This window comes from Protopterus annectens, chromosome 2.part0 (genome assembly GCF_019279795.1).
Source record: "Protopterus annectens isolate FY-2018-M chromosome 2.part0, PAN1.0, whole genome shotgun sequence".
In the NCBI taxonomy this organism is placed as follows: Eukaryota; Metazoa; Chordata; order Ceratodontiformes; family Protopteridae; genus Protopterus; species Protopterus annectens.
In genome coordinates, this window is record NC_056728.1 from 1,003,134,252 (window position 1) to 1,003,154,960 (window position 20,709).

General features: G+C 38.6%; 1 protein-coding gene across 1 annotated transcript in view; it reads right to left on the reverse strand.

The window, feature by feature from the left end:
- Window positions 1-20,709, reverse strand: part of FREM1 (FRAS1 related extracellular matrix 1) — a 1,066,140-nt gene that overhangs the window by 561,022 nt on the left and 484,409 nt on the right. Inside the window, exon 20 of the mRNA XM_044060374.1 lies at window positions 17,203-17,399. Within this exon, the coding sequence (XP_043916309.1) occupies window positions 17,203-17,399 (197 nt within the window). The remainder of the gene's footprint in view (window positions 1-17,202; window positions 17,400-20,709) is intronic.

The window sequence follows — 20,709 nt, forward strand, 5'->3', positions numbered from 1 at the left end:
ACAATCATGATTTGGATTTTAAAAGTACAGGATTAGACAAAATGCCATACAGCAGGGCTCCTCTCTTTAAAATGGGACAGCGACTATCACATTTGTAGGCAAATGATTACACAGTAAAATGTAGTCACCGATACACAGCATTGTACATGTAAAATTATGTATAGCAGGGAAAGGAATAGCAGGACTCTACATACATAATTAAGGTGGGGTATGGAGCAAAGTTCCTCACATGAGTGGTGTAGGTGGGCTTAACCCCTACAAAAAGTATTGTTAACATAATCATCAATTTCAGTAAGCAAACTTGGAAGATTTTTCCTCATTCAGTTTTTTGTAGGGGGTTACGGACTGACTTCTCACAGTGGATATGACAACATAAGCAATTATTATAATTATTTTTTGTTGTTGTTGGCGTAACCTGAATTGACTACATGATGATCACTATAGTGATGTGAGTTTAACTTTCTTCAAAGAAACACCACTCAAAACTGAGCACTTCTAGTAACCTAGTAACTTTTATTAAGTTGATTTAAAATCACATGACCAAAAATCACCACTCAGCACAGTGGTTATCCATCATTTAATTAAAAGTGTCTAAGATTGCTGCTTTAATATGCATCTATAACTAATACCATCATTTAATCTGCATTTAGGTAAACCTCAACACCACAATTAAATCATATTTACTACTTGGTTTGATGAAATTTCCATGTTAATATCTGAGTATGATGAAATCACTGTGTTTGGTATTATTATTAGGTTTCCAGAAGAACCCAGTTTTTAGTCGTGTTTCCTCAAAGTGAATTATGGAGTGTTTGATGGTTTAAGATTAATTTAGCATCATTTTTGCATCATTCTTGGGATACTTTGTATCATAAAAAGATCAAATTATCCTACCCTACTCTCAGGATCAATATTTTCATTGTACTGTGAAAGGCAGCACTCAGAATTATTGATTACTTTGAGAATTACTTTGTGTTCTTAGCTAGGTTTTAATCAGACTGTAGTAAGCCCTTTCATAGATGTAAACAGTGCTTACATCAGATTTTTTGTTTCAAAAATAAGAAATTAGGTTTAAGGATTCTACCTTGTTCAAACATTGTTTATGTCAGTGTTATCAGTTTGCTTCACTCGGACTGTACTGTAAAACAGCTGTGAATTCCCAAGACTCATTTGGTTTATGACCACAGTAGAAGATAGATATACAGACAGACAGACAGAGAGAGAGAGACTGCAGCTTTAAATGCACAGTATACAGTTAAACACCTGCAAATCCAAAAAGGCTTAACAGGTTTATGAATCCAGTGGGATAGAACGAAGGAAGGGCTATAGACAGCTTGCTTTATGGACTTTTCATTGGCCACATACCTTAAAGTGTGATGGCTAATATAATCTATCATCCAGACAAAGTCCTAAAGAAAACATCAGATTGCATCTAAAACCAACATGGAAGAGGAAGCTGAATAAAATAGAATTGTCACAGAAGGAAGAAACAGCTAAGTCATGCTCTTTTAGGTGACATATAAAGGGAGTATTTTGTAGGGATAAAAATATAGTCTAAGAAATTGAAATGTATTTAGGAAATAGCTGTTCTTCAATAGGAATCATAAAGCAGGCTGTGATTTTGTTTGTGGAAACCACAAGGATCACAAGAACCAAAAGGTCCAAGGAAAATACTTTGAAGAGAGGTAATCAAATATGCTTAGCTGGTGACAAATAAGAAAGATAAAACTCAAACAGCAATAGATACTCTTTAAAATCAAGCTCCGATACAGTGACAGCAGAAAGTGAGACTCAGTCGTTGAGGTTTGTGTCTCACAGCTGTAAGGTAAGGAGTTCCGTCATAATTTCTGGTCATTCACCATGAAGAATTTGCATGTACTTCTCATGCCCATATCCATTCTGGATTTTGAAGTTCCGTTTTTTCAATACTGGCTACTCCAATCTGTCCATACATTTATATTGCATTTATCCTTGCCTCTCTGGCCTGGGTCTTGGCTGAAAATGACTCACAATGGACAAGTTCTCTTAACAGATTAACAATTAAATCAAATGTAGAAACTAATTTCCTCAACACTGGACAGGGATGAAAAGCTGCAATTTTTCAACAACTCACCTACAAATAGATGATTACATATTCAATTCATCTTCCAAAAATCATAGAGACTGACAATAAAGAAATATTTTCTTTTCATGGAAAATGTATGTGAAATAACCATACATTATATGACTAGGACCAAAATCAAGCAGCAGCGTTTTCCTGGAACAAAAGTTTGAGCCTGTATATATCTGAATATTTAAGTACCATATCTTATATTAGAATTTCATAACTATGCCTATCATATATTGCAAATTATGTGTTTCAAATTGTATTATTTTAAGTGTGGTCTAAGTGGGTGGACCATGACCGAAAATTATTCATGGAGCAGCCCCCTACCTGGGTAGTGAAGATAAATAAATAGATAAATATACACAGCATGTAATCCCTCTACATGAATGACTGCAAAAAAAAGGAGACTATTTTACAAGACACAACACTCCACTTGCAAATCTTGGAAGATTATATATAGAGGATTTTGTCCTAAAATCTCCAGAAATGAGTCTGGCAACCATTCTTGTGAGCCCCATGTCAGTTCATAATAAATCATTATCAATAGCCTTTAATGCTTTAATAAGAGAAGTGATAAATTGTAGGAAGGCAACTCTTATCCAGGCATGAACTAGGACACAACACAATCTCAACTTGTGTTATGGTCTCATGATAATTAGCAGCTGATCAACAATTATCTGAGCTTTATTATGAAATATAGAGTTTACAGTCAGACTTGCAGGTTGTACTGGATAAATGGAGCAGCACAACTACTTTTGCAGTCATTACTATAGCAATAACCCACGCCTGGGTGTGGGTAATGCTGGATTTACCCACGGTTGGCGTGGTGCCAACCATGGGTAAATACAGCATTACCCACACCCAGAAGTGGGTTATTGCTATTATACCATGACATTATTTAAGAAAAGAAACTATTACTTTTCTTAAATAATGGCATAGTATAATGCCTGTTTACTGCCCTTCTGCAGATGTCTGGCATCCGCGGCAGTTCTGCTGTACTGCGCACCTGCGCAGTACATCAGAGCTGTGGGCAAAAGCAATGGAGAAAGCAAGATCTCCGTTGCTTTTTTTTACTGTTTTCACTATGTTAAATGGGTTTAACATAGCGAAACAGTAAAAAAAGCAATGGAGATGTCCATTGCTTATTTTAACTGTCTCCATGTTAAACCCATTTAACATAGCGAACAGTAAAAAAGCAATGGAGATCTTGCTTTCTCCTTTTAAAACACTGTCTCGCTATGTTAAATGGGTTTAGCATAGTGAGACAGCTTTAAAATAAGCAACGGAGATCTCCGTTATTTTAAAGGTCTCGCTATGTTAAACCCATTTAACATAGCTTATCAGTGTTTAAAAAGAGAGTTATATTAATGGAAAAAGCCCGGGCGACCGGACCTTTTTCCATTAGTATAACTCGATTTACAATGTGCACACTGGCCAATCAGCGTGCACGTTTTGGGGGGGTCATGGTATAATATGTAGGAGTACACTAAAGTCTGCTTGGAGTTTAATAGGCTGTGACAATGAAAATGAAAAACTTTATCCTGGATAAGATTAAAAATACCTTCTGCTGGGTGCCATCCTAAATTACATCTGTGCACTGGATGCCATACGAGTGTAACTAGTAAACTTCTGCTAGTGAGTCATGACGCCTAAATCTTTGAAAGCTTGAAACACTTTTAAGGATACGAAGCACATTTTCTATAATGAGGGTGCATGCATGACTGTGTGGGTTGGCCAGAGTGTTAGCAGTGCTGGGGGGAATACATTGCTATATTTTTATTTGTTTAAAAGTAGGTGAAGATAAGTCCTTTCCTGGTTTGACATTATAAAAAGGCCTGGTGGAGGAAAAGTTACATAAAGTCATTTTTGGAGTATGATAGGCCTACTGGGTAGTGCGAGTAATGTAGAATTCATCCCACTAGCAGATGTGGAATTACATAAAGCAGCCAGGCACTGATAACATTTCACTTTTAGAACAGATATGGTGTAAAGTGTCAGACGTGGAGACCCATTACAGTGGAAGCCAATGCATGTACTAAGTCCACAAATTATGCTGTTCACTGGTGGCCACCAAGTATGGATAGACAGCTGAAGATGCTTTGTACTGTGGGGCCACAGACTTAAACTGATGCAGAAAGTACAGTTGTGTAAAATCTTACCATAATGTTAGATGTCCTTGCCTTCACTGCTGCAATATTCATTACCATATGGGATTCCCTACTGCGGAAACCCAAATGTCTGACCAGTCTGCCAAAGATTACTTGTTGCTTATTTAAAAGGTACGCTGACCATCACTTAAATGCTCCTTGCATAGCATAGGGCATAAAGGTGATGTTCATGCCTACCATAAACAGAACTAATTGTCCCATTAGGGACACCAGTTCAAGGAACCAAGAAATAATTGTACATCCAGGAAGACAAGAGATTAGGGAGATGGAGGGAGGGAGCAAATACTGCAGCAGTGAAGGCAAGGACATCTACTGTTATGGTAAGATTTTACACAACTGTACTATGTTCCTTACATTCACTGCGGCAGTATTCATTCCGATATGGGAGAGTGCCAAAGCACAACAGGAAACTGGGGAGGGGAAGGAGTAGAAGATCCCCCTAAAAAGCCATGAAAAATGGCACTAGCAAAACCAGCCCCTAGCTGTACAGATACCATAAAACTCATAGTGCTTGGTAAAGGTATGCACAGAAGTCCAGGTAGCTGCTTCAAGAATAGAGTTGGTATCTAAGCCTTTGAAAAAAGCACCAGAAGAATCCACATCTCTAGTAGAATGAGCTTTAACTGAAAAAGGAAGGCTCTTGCCATGAAAAGTGCAGCAAAAGGAAATAGTCTTGGAAATCTAAGAAGAAATAGTTTGTTTGGGTACAGCAAGTCCCAAAGATTTAGGATGAAAAGAAACAAATAATTGATCAGATTTTCTAATAGCCTTAGTCCTATCCAAATAAACCCAGAATTTCCTATACACGTCCAAAGTATGCTGCATCCTCACACGGCCATCTTGTGGAGATGGGAAACCTTACTAACCACCTTAGGCATAAAAGAAGGCTTAGTGCACAAGGACACTGTATCCTCATGAAAGATCAAAAAAGGAGGACAATCCCTAAGGCCCTGCAACTCAGACACCTATCTGGCAGAAGTAAGAGCTAACAAAAGAACAGTCTTCCAGGAACAATGATGCAAGGAGGCTGAAGCAGCAGGCTCAAAATTAACCTGAGTCAACTTCTCCAAAACAAAGTTAAGATCCCAGGGAGGAGGAACAGACTTCCTGGGAGGTCTAATATCAAGGATGCCTTTAAGAAATTGTTTCACCTCAAACTTAGAAGCTAGAGGAGGAGAAAAAGGCAAACAAGCAGAGAATTGTCCCAATTGTCAAGAGAGAGGCTGGAATAACTATTTTTATTATCAGCATATTATTTTATGATGGATTTGAGTGGAATTCTACATGGGCTATCGGCCGATAGAGACAATTTAGAGGTGTTTGGCTTAACTACTAATACTGGACCCAATACATCTAGTCATATAGAGGATGACCAACACAAATGTAGGTTTATTTTTACAAAACTTGGTAGACAGATGAAAACATTGCATTCTAATGTGTGGCACATGAAACTGTTCAAAGCTTACAAAACAAAAGACATAACACCAAGGGGGTTGAGAGTGCGCTTGCAACCTTTAGTGGCTCATATAGACAATGAGTTATCCAAGGATTGGGCTGAAGCCCAACATTCATCATCTATGCAATTTGTAGATTGCTTGTTAAAATATTATGACAGAACTATTACTAGTCATCTTTCAGAGATCCAAAATTTATGTGTGGAGGCTGAACAATTTAATCAGGAAGAGTTCTATTCCCAGCATGTTTCGGATTTGGCTAAAGAACTTTCCATTCTAGAAAAACAACTCATGAAACGTAAGATCAATAAATTTAATCGTGATCTCATGGATTACGAGAAAGGGAAACCTTTCATTAGTCAGAAAACAGTAAGATTTAGTGAACACAAGAATACTCATAATGTGAACAAAAAACGGCCTAGGTCAATTCTTAGACATCAAAATATTTCATCTGATGTTACCTCAGAGGAGGAAACTTCTTCGGCTACTGATGGCGAAGTATCTTCACGCCAGGTGTCCCCAGCAGCCAAAAGAAGACAACTGCCCCCTTTAGATTCAAGGGTAGGAGGAGGGGGGACAGAAAACATGGATCCAGGCTTAACTACACCAACATTACAAAATCTATTGCAACAAATGGTGAAATAAAAAATAATGTTCATAACATATCTTCTATTGTTCTTTCGCCTACACACATAGCACTGCTCAATAAAGGATTGAATTTTGTCCCAAGTTCCATTGTTTCGGAAAATCATTTATTACAGGATGTCAATGATTTCTGTAGATTACTAAACCTTAAAATATTTTTTGCAGACAGCAATACTTCTCAAAGATCAACTGATTTCAGATTTGGAAAATCCTCATTCATTCCACCAATGAATAAACATGTTTCGATCTTTAGGGAGTGTATAATGAAGGAATTACATTTTGCTAATGTGTATCAGCCACAATTTAATAATCTTACTGCAGTAGAAAGACAGGCTTTGTTGGAGCTTAAAAACAATCAAGATTTAGTTATCACCATGGCCGATAAAGGGGGTGCTATTGTGGTTATGGACCATCAAGCATATATAGATGAGGCCTTGCGTCAATTATCTGATTCTAGCTTTTACATGGAATTAAATATTGATCCTACTTTACAATTTAAGGAAGAGATTGATGGGTTCTTAGACGTAGCGGTCAACCAGGGGGTGATTAGTGAACAGGTAGCCAAACAAATGAAGGTGGAGGAACCTATTCCACAATACTTGTACTTGCTACCTAAAATACATAAAGATGCACTTAATCCCCCTGGTAGGCCGATTGTTTCTGGCCAGGGTTCTTTAACAGAACCTTTGTCAGCCTTTCTTACACAATATTTAAAACCATTGTTGAGTCAAATTAGGTCACGGATTCAGGATACTACTGAATTCCTTAACATTGTTAAAGACTCACAGCTAGAATCTTCGTGGTGGTTGTGTACTTTAGACGTGGCTTCACTATACACTAGTATCCCCCATGATTTAGGCATTCTTGCTGTATCATATTGGCTGTACAAATCAGAGTTATATTCAACTGAGTTTAACAATTTTTTGACTAAACTTACTGAATTTGTGTTACGTAAGAACATCTTTTATTACCATGGTAAAGCTTATTGGCAAATCAATGGAACAGCAATGGGGGCCTCGTTTGCACCCATATATGCAGACCTTTTTATGGGCTATTACGAGGCCACATTTATATATGACAGTCAACACAACATATTTTTACCACATCTTGACATCTGGAGGAGATATCTGGATGATTGCTGGATGGTGTGGCATGGCAACAAGGAAGAACTATATCAATTTGTATCCTATCTTAATGACAACTCTTTTGGTATTAAATTTACGGCTACTATGGAACGTGCATGTATTGTGTTTTTGGATGTTTTGGTAACTAGACTTGGCGATAATACATTAGCTACGTCAGTTCATAGAAAATTTCCTCAATATAACACTTTGTTACATGCCGAGAGCTGTCATCCACGCCACATCATCCGCAATATTCCTAAATCTCAATTCATGAGGATGAAAAGGATATGCTCTTCCTCTGAAGACTGTTCTCATTTTAGTGTTGATTTATCCAAACGATTTGTCAATCGGGGTTATAAAGCACACAACATTTCCACTTCTAGGAATATAACCAATAAACTATCACGTTCTGAACTGCTGCAATACAAATCACATAAGGTGGCAAAGTCTGCATCACAATATAATCAACTCTTAAGGTTGGTAACCACTTACGGGGCAAATACTAATCGTTTCGTTGACATCATTAATCAATATTGGGACATATTATTGTCACATGAGGTTTTGAACAGAATATTACCTGATCAATGTTCATTTTCCTACCGTAGGGGACGGAATTTGAATTCTTATTTCACTCATTATAAGAGATACACTCCACACATACCACAACAAATTACTTTATTTGGAGATAAACTGAAAGGCTGCTTTCCATGTGGCCACTGTTCTGTTTGTAAATATATGTTAAAAACCAGTGAATTTTCCAGTAAAAATACCTCTCAGGTTTTTGATATTAGGATATTTGCAAATTGCAGCTCGGATTGGGCAGTATATCTGGCCACGTGTACCTGCTCTGCATTTTATATTGGACAGACTTCTAGGTCTGTCAAACTCAGAATAGGTGAGCACATGAGTGCGATCAGAAACAGACGTATTACAAATGCATTGTGCAAACATACCTTGGAACATCCTTCTGCCACATTTAAATTTGTGGTTATAGACAGAATCATGTTACATAGAAATTTCAAAGCAGGATGGCATCAAAAGCTTAATGACATGGAAAACAAATGGATTACCAAATTGGGGGGTCTTTTTAGACCTGGATTGAATATATTAGAACAATTATAATGAGAGCCATCAATATATAATCATGTAATAAAACAAATATTATATACATGTTTTTCTGCTTATGACCAATAGTTAACTTCTGTAGACCATATAATTTATTTATGTATTAATCATATATATACATTATATATTTATATGTATCATATGGTCTTTACACTACATTAAGACTTGTATAATCAAGTGGTCATCAGCAGTGAGAGAAACATGTATACATTAGAAGATATATATATACATATGGATTTATTATTTTTTATTTTTTATATATCCATATTAGTATGATTTTGATATATATTCTTGGATAGACATGTTTTTTGATATATATGTTTTTTGGTTCTCTATGACAGTCATTTGTTCAGTTAGAATGTTCAATTCACTCATTTTATATATATGAAAATTTGGAGGCATGGTCCTTTAAGAGTTGCACTATAAATAGTGTTCAAAATGGTGGAGATTTTGACTTTTCTCATTTCTTTGCATTGATAAAGGCTTATACAAGCCGAAACCGGTATGCTTCAGTAATGGTTACTACCATTACTTTGTTTGGATTGATGGAACTATGATGGAATAAATACTTTTTATTTGGCAATTCTCTACGTGCTGGTCCACATTTGTGTGTTTAAACAAGCAGAGACAGCTGATAAGTGGGCCTTAATAGAAGAATAGACCAAATCAGCATTGAGCAACTCACACAAATAAGAAAGAACCAAACAAACATCCACAGTAAGTGGGTCCAGGTTGCGATAGAGACACCAAATAGAAAACCTCTTCCATTTGGATAAGTAGGATTTCCTAGTAGTAGGTTTCCTGGCATCCTGCAGGACTTGCAACACCTCCTCTGAAAACAGGTGTCTATGAGGAATCAAAATCCTATCATCCAGTGTCAGCTGAAGTGTGGACAGGTCAGGATGGATGAGAGATCCCTTGTCTTGTGTGATTAGATCCACCCTGTGAGGTAAGTTGTGATGACTGTCCTTGGCTAGATGCAGAAGTAACGGGAACCAGTACTGTTGCAGCCAAAAGGGAGTCACCAATAAGATTTTGGGAGCATCCTGTTGAATTCTGAATAGGACTTTCAGACTGAGAGTCAGGGGAGGAAATGGATAAAGAAACATCCCATTACAAGCAAATAAGGTGGCGTCCACCTTCCAAACCAGAGGACCTGGGACTCTGGCACAAAATGGAGGATGTTGTCTGTTCAGAGGGGAGGCAAAAACATTCACTTGAAGAGTACCCCACTTGCAGATAATGTTTAGAAACATGTCCCTATGAAGCATCCATTCATGAGACTGAGTTAAGGACCTGTCTGCCACAACATTTTGACTGGAAGGGATATAAACTGCATGAAGAATCACTTGATACTTGACAGCAAGATCCCATACCAAAAGTGCCAACTGGCAAAGACGATATCTCGTTCCTCTCTGTTTGTTGATATACCACACCACTGTGGAAACCTTGAGAGGCCCTGGAGAGAAAAGAGGTGAAAGGCCTGAAGAGCCAGTAGAAGAGGTCTTATCTGTTTGACGCTGGTGTGCTCCTTCTGCTGATGAGGCAACCACACCCCTTGTACCTTCAGGGTGCCAAATGTTGCCCTCATCCCATGTCTGAAGCATCTGTAAACAATTCTTGAGAGGGAAGAGAGGGATGAAAAGGAATTCCTGTATTCAGAGACATTTGCTGAATCCACCAGTGAAGTTCCTGTCTGTGACAAGGAAGACGAAGAACCACAAAATCTAGGAGATGTGGATGTTGCAGCCACACTGACTTCAGAAACCATTGAAACTTTCTCATGTGAAGTTTAGCCAGAGGGAGCATCAGAATGGTGGATGCCATGAAATCCAGAGCTCTCAGAAACTCCTTGGTGGTAATGGAAGTCAGTGGTAGAAGAGTGAAAGAAAGAAATGACAGTTAAGGCCTTTGGAGGGGGCAGGGATGCAAGCATTGGCACCATCTGAATCTTGCAACCCAGAAATACATGATTCTGAGAAGGAATCAGAGAAGAGTTTTTGAAATTGATAGTGAACCCCAGGCTCTGAAGAAGGGAAATGGCAAAATGGAGATTTTGCAAAAGGAGAGGATACATGAATCAACAGGTCATCTAAGTAAGGAAATATTTGGATCCCTCGAAGCCTGCAAAAAAAACAATCACAGGAGCAAGGCATTTGGTGAACACCCATGGGGCAGTAGAAAGGCCAAAGGACAAAGCAGAGAACAGAAAATGCCAGGAAGCAACAGAGAAATACAAAAACATCCTGAAAAGAGGATGGATTGGAATATGGAGATAAGCATCCTTGAGATCCAGAGACACCATATAGGCCTGATGGAGCAAGAGAGGAAACAGAATCTGAAGAGACAACATCCGAAAGGAAGGCACTTTTAGAAAAGTGTTTAGATGAGAGAGGTCCAGAATACATCTCCAAGTGCTCTCTATTCTGGGCACTAGAAAGAGTCTGGAGTAGAACCCTTCCCACTTTGGGAATTAGGCACCTCTTAAATAGTACTCTGAGTAAAGACATTTTGAAGAACCTCTGGGAAAAAGGGAAGTTGTTCTTGAGGAGGAGAGGAATGCCCATAAAAGGAGGATGGGATTTTCACACCATGAAGTACCCCTGATGAATGATTTACAGAACCCAAGAATTATGAGTGATCTGAAGCCAAACAGGAAGAGAAAGTGAAAGGGGAAGGGAAAGAGGAATGTGGGCGGGAAGGGACAGATTGTCATACAGCATCTGGTTTGTCTGTAAAGGAAGGCTTCGGAGTCCCTGAAAACTGAGGATCCTTAGCAGGAGGAGCCCATTTGCCACTCTTCTTACCTTTAATAGAAGGACGGGACTGTCTAAAAATAAAGGCAGGCTTAGTAGGGTAGTTTCTCTGAAATTTAGGAACAGGAGAAACAAGCACATGTTTAACCTCCTGTAATGCCTTACCCTTATCCTGAAGGGACATAAACAAACCGGCAACAGCTTCCCCAAACAAAAGTTTAGAATCCAGAGGAGCATCCATCAACTTAGCCTGAATACCATCAGGTAGAGGTTGAAGTCTAAGCCAAGAATGCGTCCTCATCATTGAACCAAAAACAGCAGCCCTAGGAAAGGCATCTGCTACATCATAACTACATTTAAGAGAATGATGAACAACTTGAGAAGAAGTCCCTAGCAAGGAAAGCACAGAAGTTTTACCCTCAAAGTCTGGAAAATCAGAATTAAACTGACAGACCTGAGAAAGAAGAGCCAACACAAACCTAGACATATGGGTCTGAAAATTAATAGCCCTAAAAGCTAGGGTAGCAGAAGTGTAAATCTTCTTACCCAGCCTTTCCATGGTTCTGCACTTCTTGTCAGAAGGCAATAACTTGGGTGAAGGAAGCAACTGAGGTGGCTTATTAGAGGCCACAGACACTACAGCGAGGTCAGCAGCAGGACATTTATATAGGAAAGAACAATCCTCAGGCACCCTATAAAACCTATCAGGCTTCTTGAGAGCAGGGGGGAAGAAAATTAGGTGCATGAGAAGCATTGGAAAAAACATCTAGCAAAGCAGCCAAAACAGGAGGAACAGCTGGAGGATTCAGAGATTCCAACTGCAGTAAGTCATAGTACCTCTTATGGAGAGCTGAGCACAATCCCACGTAACAAAATCTATCATCCTAGAGAGTGTGTCCCCAAGGGAAATTTCCTCAAAAGGAATATCTGGGCTAATAGATTCCTCCTTCTTTGACCCAAAGTATAAAGAAGAAGGAATTTGAGTAGAATAAGTCAGGGATTCATTATCACAGTCTGACTCCTCCTCAGAAGAATCCTGTTCTTTAGGCCTTTTAAGGGGAGTAGAGGACCAAGGAGGAGCAGAAACCCAAACCCCTTGAGGAAGCTTTAAGGACATTAAAGTAGTAAATAGCCTCTGAGTGAAGGTCTGCCACTCACTTTGTGTATCCCTAGGAGCAAAAGAAACATGTTTAAGTTTTTGTTTATTTTTTAAACTAACTTCCTGTCCACAAAACTGAGAAGGTTCAGACCCAGGACAGCAGTCAAGAACCATAGTGGGAACTTCTTCCCCAACTAAAGACTGAGAAACTTCCCTAGGCCCCCTGGAAAAAATCAACTGTAGTTCCCCATGAATGTCCAAGATGGATGCCTGCAAAGCCTCTCCGGACATGCTGCTAGCTGGACCCTCACCAGCCTCCAACGCTGTCATGGTAGAGCAATCCAACAACACAGCTGAGTGAGTCTCCAGATTTGCAATGACATCAAGAGAAACACTTGGCAATGGCTGGACAGTGGAAGATTCCGGTCGTACCTTTTTCACCTTCTTCTTCCCAAACGGCTGACCCTGGGGTTGGAGAATCCTTTCATTGTACATTAGTGAGAAGCTTAAGATGCTGGTTCTCAAGACACAAGGAAAGGGAAGAAAGCTTAGTGCAAAGGGTTTTCAGAACAAATGCCTGACAAACAGAACAAGACATACGGTTATAAGAGGGTCCTAGGCAAAAAAGATACTTATTGTGGCGGTCTTTATGGGGAATCTGTCTCCCACACTGACATTTACCCTGCCTGGATGACATTAACCTCAAGGAGCACTAAAAAACAAGAAAAAAAACCAAAACCTAAACAGGTCACTTATCTGCAACTGGAAAGGAATCAGCAAGCAGGCGCAGGTAGTCCCTGGAGAAAAAAATGTGTTAAACTGTCAAAAACGGATGCAGCAAAACATACTACTTACTCCCCAATAATATAGGTGTTCCCCAGGGCTCTATTCTTGGTCCCCTTCTCTTCTCGGTCTTTATTCATGATCTTCACTCAGTCATACCCAAAGCCACCTGCATTCAATATGCAGACGACTCCACCCTGATCTGCTCTGACGTCTCTCTCACCAAACTCCAAGCCACAACCCAGAAATGCTTTACTATAGTAGAAAAATGGTTCTCCAAATTAAAACTCTTACTTAATCCTACTAAAACCAAGTTACTATTATTTTTCCCCACTGTAACTACCTCCCAAGGAAAAGAACCACTAAATGTCAACAACCCAACCTTCCAAGTGTCTTCTACCAATGGTACCATTATTGAACCGGTCTCCAACACCAAACTACTAGGCGTGACCATTGACCACAAACTAAAATTTGATACACATGTCAGCCTGACCATCAAGTCTGTAAACAAGAAACTCGGGTCCATGTATAGAATAAAGAACTTTAACCCCACACACCAAACTAACTATCATCTCCTTTCCACCCTTCTATATGCCTCCCGATACTCTCATTTCTCAACAAGAGTGAGCTCAATAAACTTTCTACAGCCTATAACCATATAGCCAGATTTATAAGGGGAATGCCTTATCAAACCCACCACTGCCTAAATCTAAAATCACTCGACTGGTTAGAATTGCCCAATATACTCAAACTCAACCAACTTGCTGAGGCATTTAAAATAATGAACCAACCAGACAAAACCCCCTCATTGAGCAAAATACTTACCCCCTACTCCAACCTCACTTGCCTCAGATCATCTAAAAGCCTCCAAGTGCAAACCATTAAATCTAACAACTCAGGAGGTGACGCTCTCTATGCCAATTCCATTGGAAAACTCTGGAACTCCCTCCCAAACAAACTAAGACTCTTGACCTCTCTAAATCAATTCAAAAATCACCTCAAAGAATTCCTTAAGTCCCACTGGCTATGCCCCTGTACTAAACCAGACTAACACCAAACGTCCAACACCTCCTAGACTCTTCCCATCCTAAAATCATCCTCTTTCCCAGAAGGAAGCACACTGTAACCTTCTTAGATTAACTACAAAAGCCTCCACCTGTTTCTTAATGGAATTAAAGCCAATTTGTTTTTATGTCTTTATGTGAACAATATTTACGCTTGCTTTCACCTGTAGTCAACAGAATGTATAGCCAATTGTTTATATGTCTTTATGTGTATAATACTTACTTTTGCTTGTATATGATATGCACCTTCTTTTCTTCTGGAGCTTTTCTCCCCGGGCCTCTACTGAAAAAGGACATGTATCCAGCTAGACTAGCCCGGTCAACAAATGTAAAATAAATAAATAAATAAAATAAAATAATACTAAGAGTGAAAATATATGTTTGGAACTGGCGGCAAAGATATTCTGTTTATGGTAAGCCTGCATGTCACCTTTATGCCCTATACTGTGCAAGGAGTGTTTGGGTGACGTTCGGAGGACCTTTTAAATAAGCAACAAGTAGTCTTTGGTACACTGGCCGGATGTTCATGCTTTTGTGGCAGGGAATCCCATATGGCAATGAATACTGCAACAGTGAATCTAAGAATGTCTATTCCAGGACCATGAACAGAAGATGCACAATTAAGGGAAAAGGAATGTAGTACATAGCAGTATATAGCTTTAAAAAAACTGAGTTACAAGTACTGAGAAATGTAAGCCATGTGCTCATTTTTTGCATGTGTATTGCAATTAAGGCTTTTTAAAAGTGAACTGTCCCAAAGAAAGCCTCTGCAAATAAGGCGTCTGCAGGGTCCTAAAACACTTTTGTAAACCAAATATATGACCAGCAAACCGTGGGGACCAAAATAAAATATATAAAGTGTATCAAACAGACTGGTTTCAGCTTGTATATAACACAAAGCCTTTATCAATGTGGAAAAACATAAAAAATACACTCCATTTATAGTGTGTCATCAATCCTAAAGCCAATCACAGATGTTCATTTAACCCAGGTGCAAAAAAGCCCTCCCAGTTTAATTATCCATTTTTTTCTCCTTAACATTGAGCAATTCATGCCACCCAGTTTTATCTGGTTGCAACCCAATAATTTTATCTATAATTGTAAATTGGAAACTTTCTGTCTTGTGTATTAAAATGCGTTTATAAAGACCGTTAATGTCACACTGGTTCCTAATTTCACTCATATGCTCAGAAATTCTATGTCTCACCGCCCTGGACGTTTGTCCAACATAAAAGGCTGAACATTGACACGTTGCTAAATAAACAACCCATTCCAAGCTACAGTTGGCAAAAAAAGGAATCTCAAATACCATGCTAGTACTCCTGCTACTGAAGCACATAGTTTTCAGTATTCTACAGCAGTGCCTATAATGCCCACATGGGTGGCTCCCCTTAACAAACCCACCTTCGATGGTACTTTGTTTTTTCTCCCTAGGTATAAGACAACTGTGTTTTTAGTGATTAAAATATGATGCTAAATTTCTCCCATTTCTGTATGAGAAACTGCACCTATCCCCAAGGAACTCTGATAATTTATTTTCTGCCATAAGTATATTCCAATTTCGACAAACACTATCAGTAAGTGCCCCTGTATTCCACCCATATGTTGTCACAAACCTAAGTTTTGCTGTGGTGTCAGAATCCTTCTGTTTATATTGCAAGAGTTCATCCCTGTTCATCTCATTAACCACATTCAATGCTTGTGTGATGTGTCCTATTGGATAATCTCTTTCCTTAAACCTGTTGGTTAGGTCATCTCGGAAATGCAAATATAAATCTTCGGCTGAGCATTGTTGGGTGGCATGAATTGCTCAATATTAGGGAGAAAAAATAGATAATTAAACTGGGAGGGCTTTTTGCACCTGGGTTAAATGAACATCTCTGATTGGCTTTAGGATTGATGACACACTATAAATGTAGTGTATTTTTTATGTTTTTTCACATTGATAAAGGCTTTGTGTTATATACAAGCCGAAACCGGTTTGTTTGATACACTTTATATATTTTATTTTGGTCCCCACGGTTTGCTTGTCATATATTTGGTTTTTAAAAGTCAACACCATGCCTGTATTCTGCCTCCTTATGTTTTTGATTTGATTTACTTTTCAGGGTTCCATCACATGGCTTCAGGTTTAACCCAGTCAAAGCTTCAACCAGATTAAACAAACTTGTTGAAACTTCAATAAGGTAAACTAAGCAGGGGGAATTGATCCCACACCTTCGGTATGTTGCTATTTATGCATGTGGATTCCATGGATGTACAGCAGCAAAGAAAAAAAATAGAAGCGCCAAAAACTGTTTGAATCATTGCTGCTACTGTGACAAGATTGGTATAGTCCTGGCTGATTACTTGCAGTCCTTCTCATACAGTTCCTACAACAACCCCACCCCCATGTAGTCATCTTCTGTCACTTTTGTCTACTTAAAAAAAGCTAACCATGTGGTTCTTAGAGTCACATATGAGTTGCCACCACTCTGAACCAAACCATATCAAGTTAGAACACTGACTTGCACCCACAACTGCCCCCAGTGGTCTGCAAACAGGTTAGGCCTAATAGTTGGATGATGGGTTTTGCCAGATTTAAGATCTTAAACAAAGTAGGGTCCATTCCTTATTCCTACAAAAACTCTAATTACTTTCCCTGTCTATTGCGGTCTCTTCTGTACTTTACCTCTTATTCCTTTAAGCAGGTACAGGAACAGTTCTACAAAGCATGAAAACTACATATTTACATTCTATTTTAATACCAGGTGTTTTGTAATTATGTAGTACAAGAAGTTATTAGAGAGTAAACAAGAAAAAAACATAAGTTTACTAACAGCAAAGATTGCAACTTGGAAAATACTTAGCATGCAGAAACTACATTCTATTCCTTACAGTAATATTTCTTGCCAGAAATTCAGGGGCTTCATCATTGGTCGGGTTGATCAAAATATAAAATGGCATTTCCATAGATCGATGTTTCCCATCTGTGACATATAGCATAAACTGGTCTGCTGTGGGTTCTGTCCGCTGATGTCTGGACTGCACGTAGTTGATAAATAAACCTTTTATATCCTTCAGGAGGAAAGAAGCTACACAGTAGAAAATGGAAGATACTGTAAGAATTTTAGAACAGACCTCAGTAAAAGCTAACAAATCCTGACATGAAGGAAAGAAAAAACAGTTTTTGTTTTTTAATAATCACCATGAAGCACAAAACAGCATAATTTAGAAGTTCAACTACAGAAAGAGAATAAGGTTATTACGAATGAATTCTAATGAAATCATGTCAACTTTTTTTTTTCTTTGTTTGCAAATTATGTATTCGTATTTGTGGAGTTGGACATTTAATTATTTCAATTTTATTTTCATTTTAATATTCTTCTTCTATATAAAGTTTAAATTTACTTTAGAACTGAAACAGCAGTGAGTTACATTTTTTTTGCCGGGATCTATTTAAATGTATTGACATGCAGAAAAATCGACATTCCTTGCACTGACTTCAATACTTCTCCAACTAAAGCAGTAAACATCTCTCAACACTCTACCTATAAAAAAAAAAACAGTAAATGTTGACCTTTTCAGATAAGCAAATAAAATAAAAAAAAAAATCTAATCTGTAGCAGCGTGATCAGACATATTTTGAATAGTGATGCCTTACTCATGTGGGCTAACTGTAACCCTGCTCCTGCCCATAACTGTCGCTCTCCTACTTTGGACACACTAGAAGAGTCTTTGTGAGTTCTATTCAAGCAGCTTTATTATCTACAAACACGACAGAAGTTTACTAACTTTAACTTAAGTAACTTATATACAAACTAACTGTTGTAATCATACATGCTTACTCTCTGGCTGCACTCTCAAAATGGCACTAGGAATGGCATGTGCTTAACATTTATACGTGCACGCTCAGTCTTTGATGTGCTTCTTAAAGATACAGCACATAGCATGTGCTCTGTCTATATCCTCCCTCTTGTGTTTAACATTTATACGTGCACGCTCAGTCTTTGATGTGCTTCTTAAAGATACAGCTCATATACTATGATGTACATTCTCCTTCTTTGAGGAATAGATCATGCAATGCTATGAATCTATTTGGCATGCAGATATTACAAGTAGTTCTTTGTCATGCAATTATACAAGACTAGGTATCTATTATACAGTTATGTCCATGTTGCTGCATATTTCACACTGGGCTTGGATATTCATCTATATTGTGTGACAAAACTGGGAATTAGGTTTAGCAACTGGACCTGTCTCTACAGAATGTTCAACCTTGGAAGTATTTAGAAAATCTTCAGGAATAGAAGTAGGGGGTGAAACACACACTGGGATGGGAACAACATCTGGTTCGCTCTGAGATGTAGAGTCTGTATCACAGGAACAATGTTGCGAGATGATGATTCTGGTACAGGAAGAAGATGCCTGGAATTTCTCCTGTACTCCACACCCTCAGATTCTACAAGGTAGGATCTTGGCTCTGCACATATGCCTGTAACTTGGCCAATCTGGTCGAAACCTTTTGCTGTTTGTATTCTTACTGTCTCTCCTTCCCTCAACAGACTAAGAAATCTGCTTGATTTATCATAACTCGACTTCTGGATATAGCGCTTCTTGAGTAATTGAGCCTTGATGGCTCTGTTGTTCTTAGCTTTAGGCCTCCATAAACTGGAACTAATAGATAGCATCATTCTGGTTTGCCTGGATAGAAGTCTTTGAGCAGGTGAGCCAAGTATATCATCACGGGGTATGTTTCTGAGATTAAGTAAATTCAAAAAGACATCGGTATTGTCACGCTTTGACCTTTCAAGTAATTGCTTTGCACTCTGCACTGTGGATATTCAGGACTGCTAGTAACATGTACAAAGTCCCATTCTTCTGCAAATTTCTGAAACAACTCACTAGTAAATTGAGTACCATTGTCAGAAATAACTTTGTGTGGACTACCATGGACTGAGAAATTATGTTTCAACTTACTAATAACAGTAGTGGATGTTAGATTAGTTAGTAAGTTAATCTCAAACCAATTCGAATAAGAGTCTACCAATACTAAGTAGTATTCATTGTTCCACCCGAAGATATCAGTGACTACTGTTGACCAAGGTAGTTCAGGAATTTGACTTACTTGAAGTGGTTCTCTTTGCAAATCCGGTCTAGTACTACTGCACACTGAAGAAGAAGAAAGTACCTTTATCAATGTCTTTCAGTAATGAAGGCCAAAATACTAGTTCTCTTGCTCTTCTCTTAGTGGATGTGGAACCTAGATGACCACAATGCAAAATCTGGATGTATTCTTGTTGTATAGAAATAGGAACAATAACTTTAGGACCTTTGAAAATAATGCCGTCTTCCATCAACATTTCGTCTGTGTAAGGAAAACAGGTATGCACTTCAGGTGGTACACTGGATTGTTTTGACAGCCATCCAGCATTAATGTAGCGCTTGAGCTTTGCAAAATTGGATCAGTCTTTGTGTAATTTCTCAACTCATCAAGCCTAGTGGTAGGATAATTACACACTGCCATCACGTCAAAGTCAAAATTCTCTGTGTCAAGCTGTGCCGTTGTATTTCTTGGCAATCTGGATAAGGTATCAGCCAGATAGAGTAGTCTGCCTTTTGTATAGACCATTTTGAAGTTGCATTTTTGCAATTTGAGCATCATTCTTTGTAATCTCGCTGGAGCTGAATGCACAGGCTTCTTTAGAATAGTAACTAGAGGGTGGTGGTCAGTTTCAATCTGAATAGCACGACCATAAATATTATCATGAAACTTGGAACATGCAAATACTATTGTCAAAAGTTCTTTTTCAATTTGAGCACATTGCATCTCAGTTTTGGGTAGGTATTCTAGATGCATAGGCTACTGGTCTGCCCTCTTGAAGTATAACTGCATCAAGACCAAATTTTGAAGTGTGGCAGGGAGTGACTGGTTTATTCACATCATAGTATCTTAATGTAGGTGGGATGGCAATTTTCTGCTTAAAGTCTTCAAATGCCTTCTGGTGCTGTTCTAACCATGACCATGCAACATTTTTGCGCATCAGCTGTCTTAAAGGTGTTGTCAGCTCATTGAAGTCTGGTATATACTTGCCTAAATAGTTGACCATGCCTAGAAAACGCTGTAGAGCTTGAATATTATTTGGTGCTGACATCTCAAGAATAGCTGCTTGCTTGGTCAGGTCTGGTCTCAAGCCTGTGCTGGTAAATAAATGACCTACATATGTAACTATTGGTAGTCTGAATTTGCACTTCAGAGGATTGAGCTTCAAGTTTACTTTACATGCTCTGTCTAGAACTCTCTTTAGCTTTTGTCATGCTTTGCTTCACCATTGCCTCCAAACCAGTAAATCATCTACTATTATTGCACAAGGATAACCAGACAAAATTTGCTCCATTGCATGC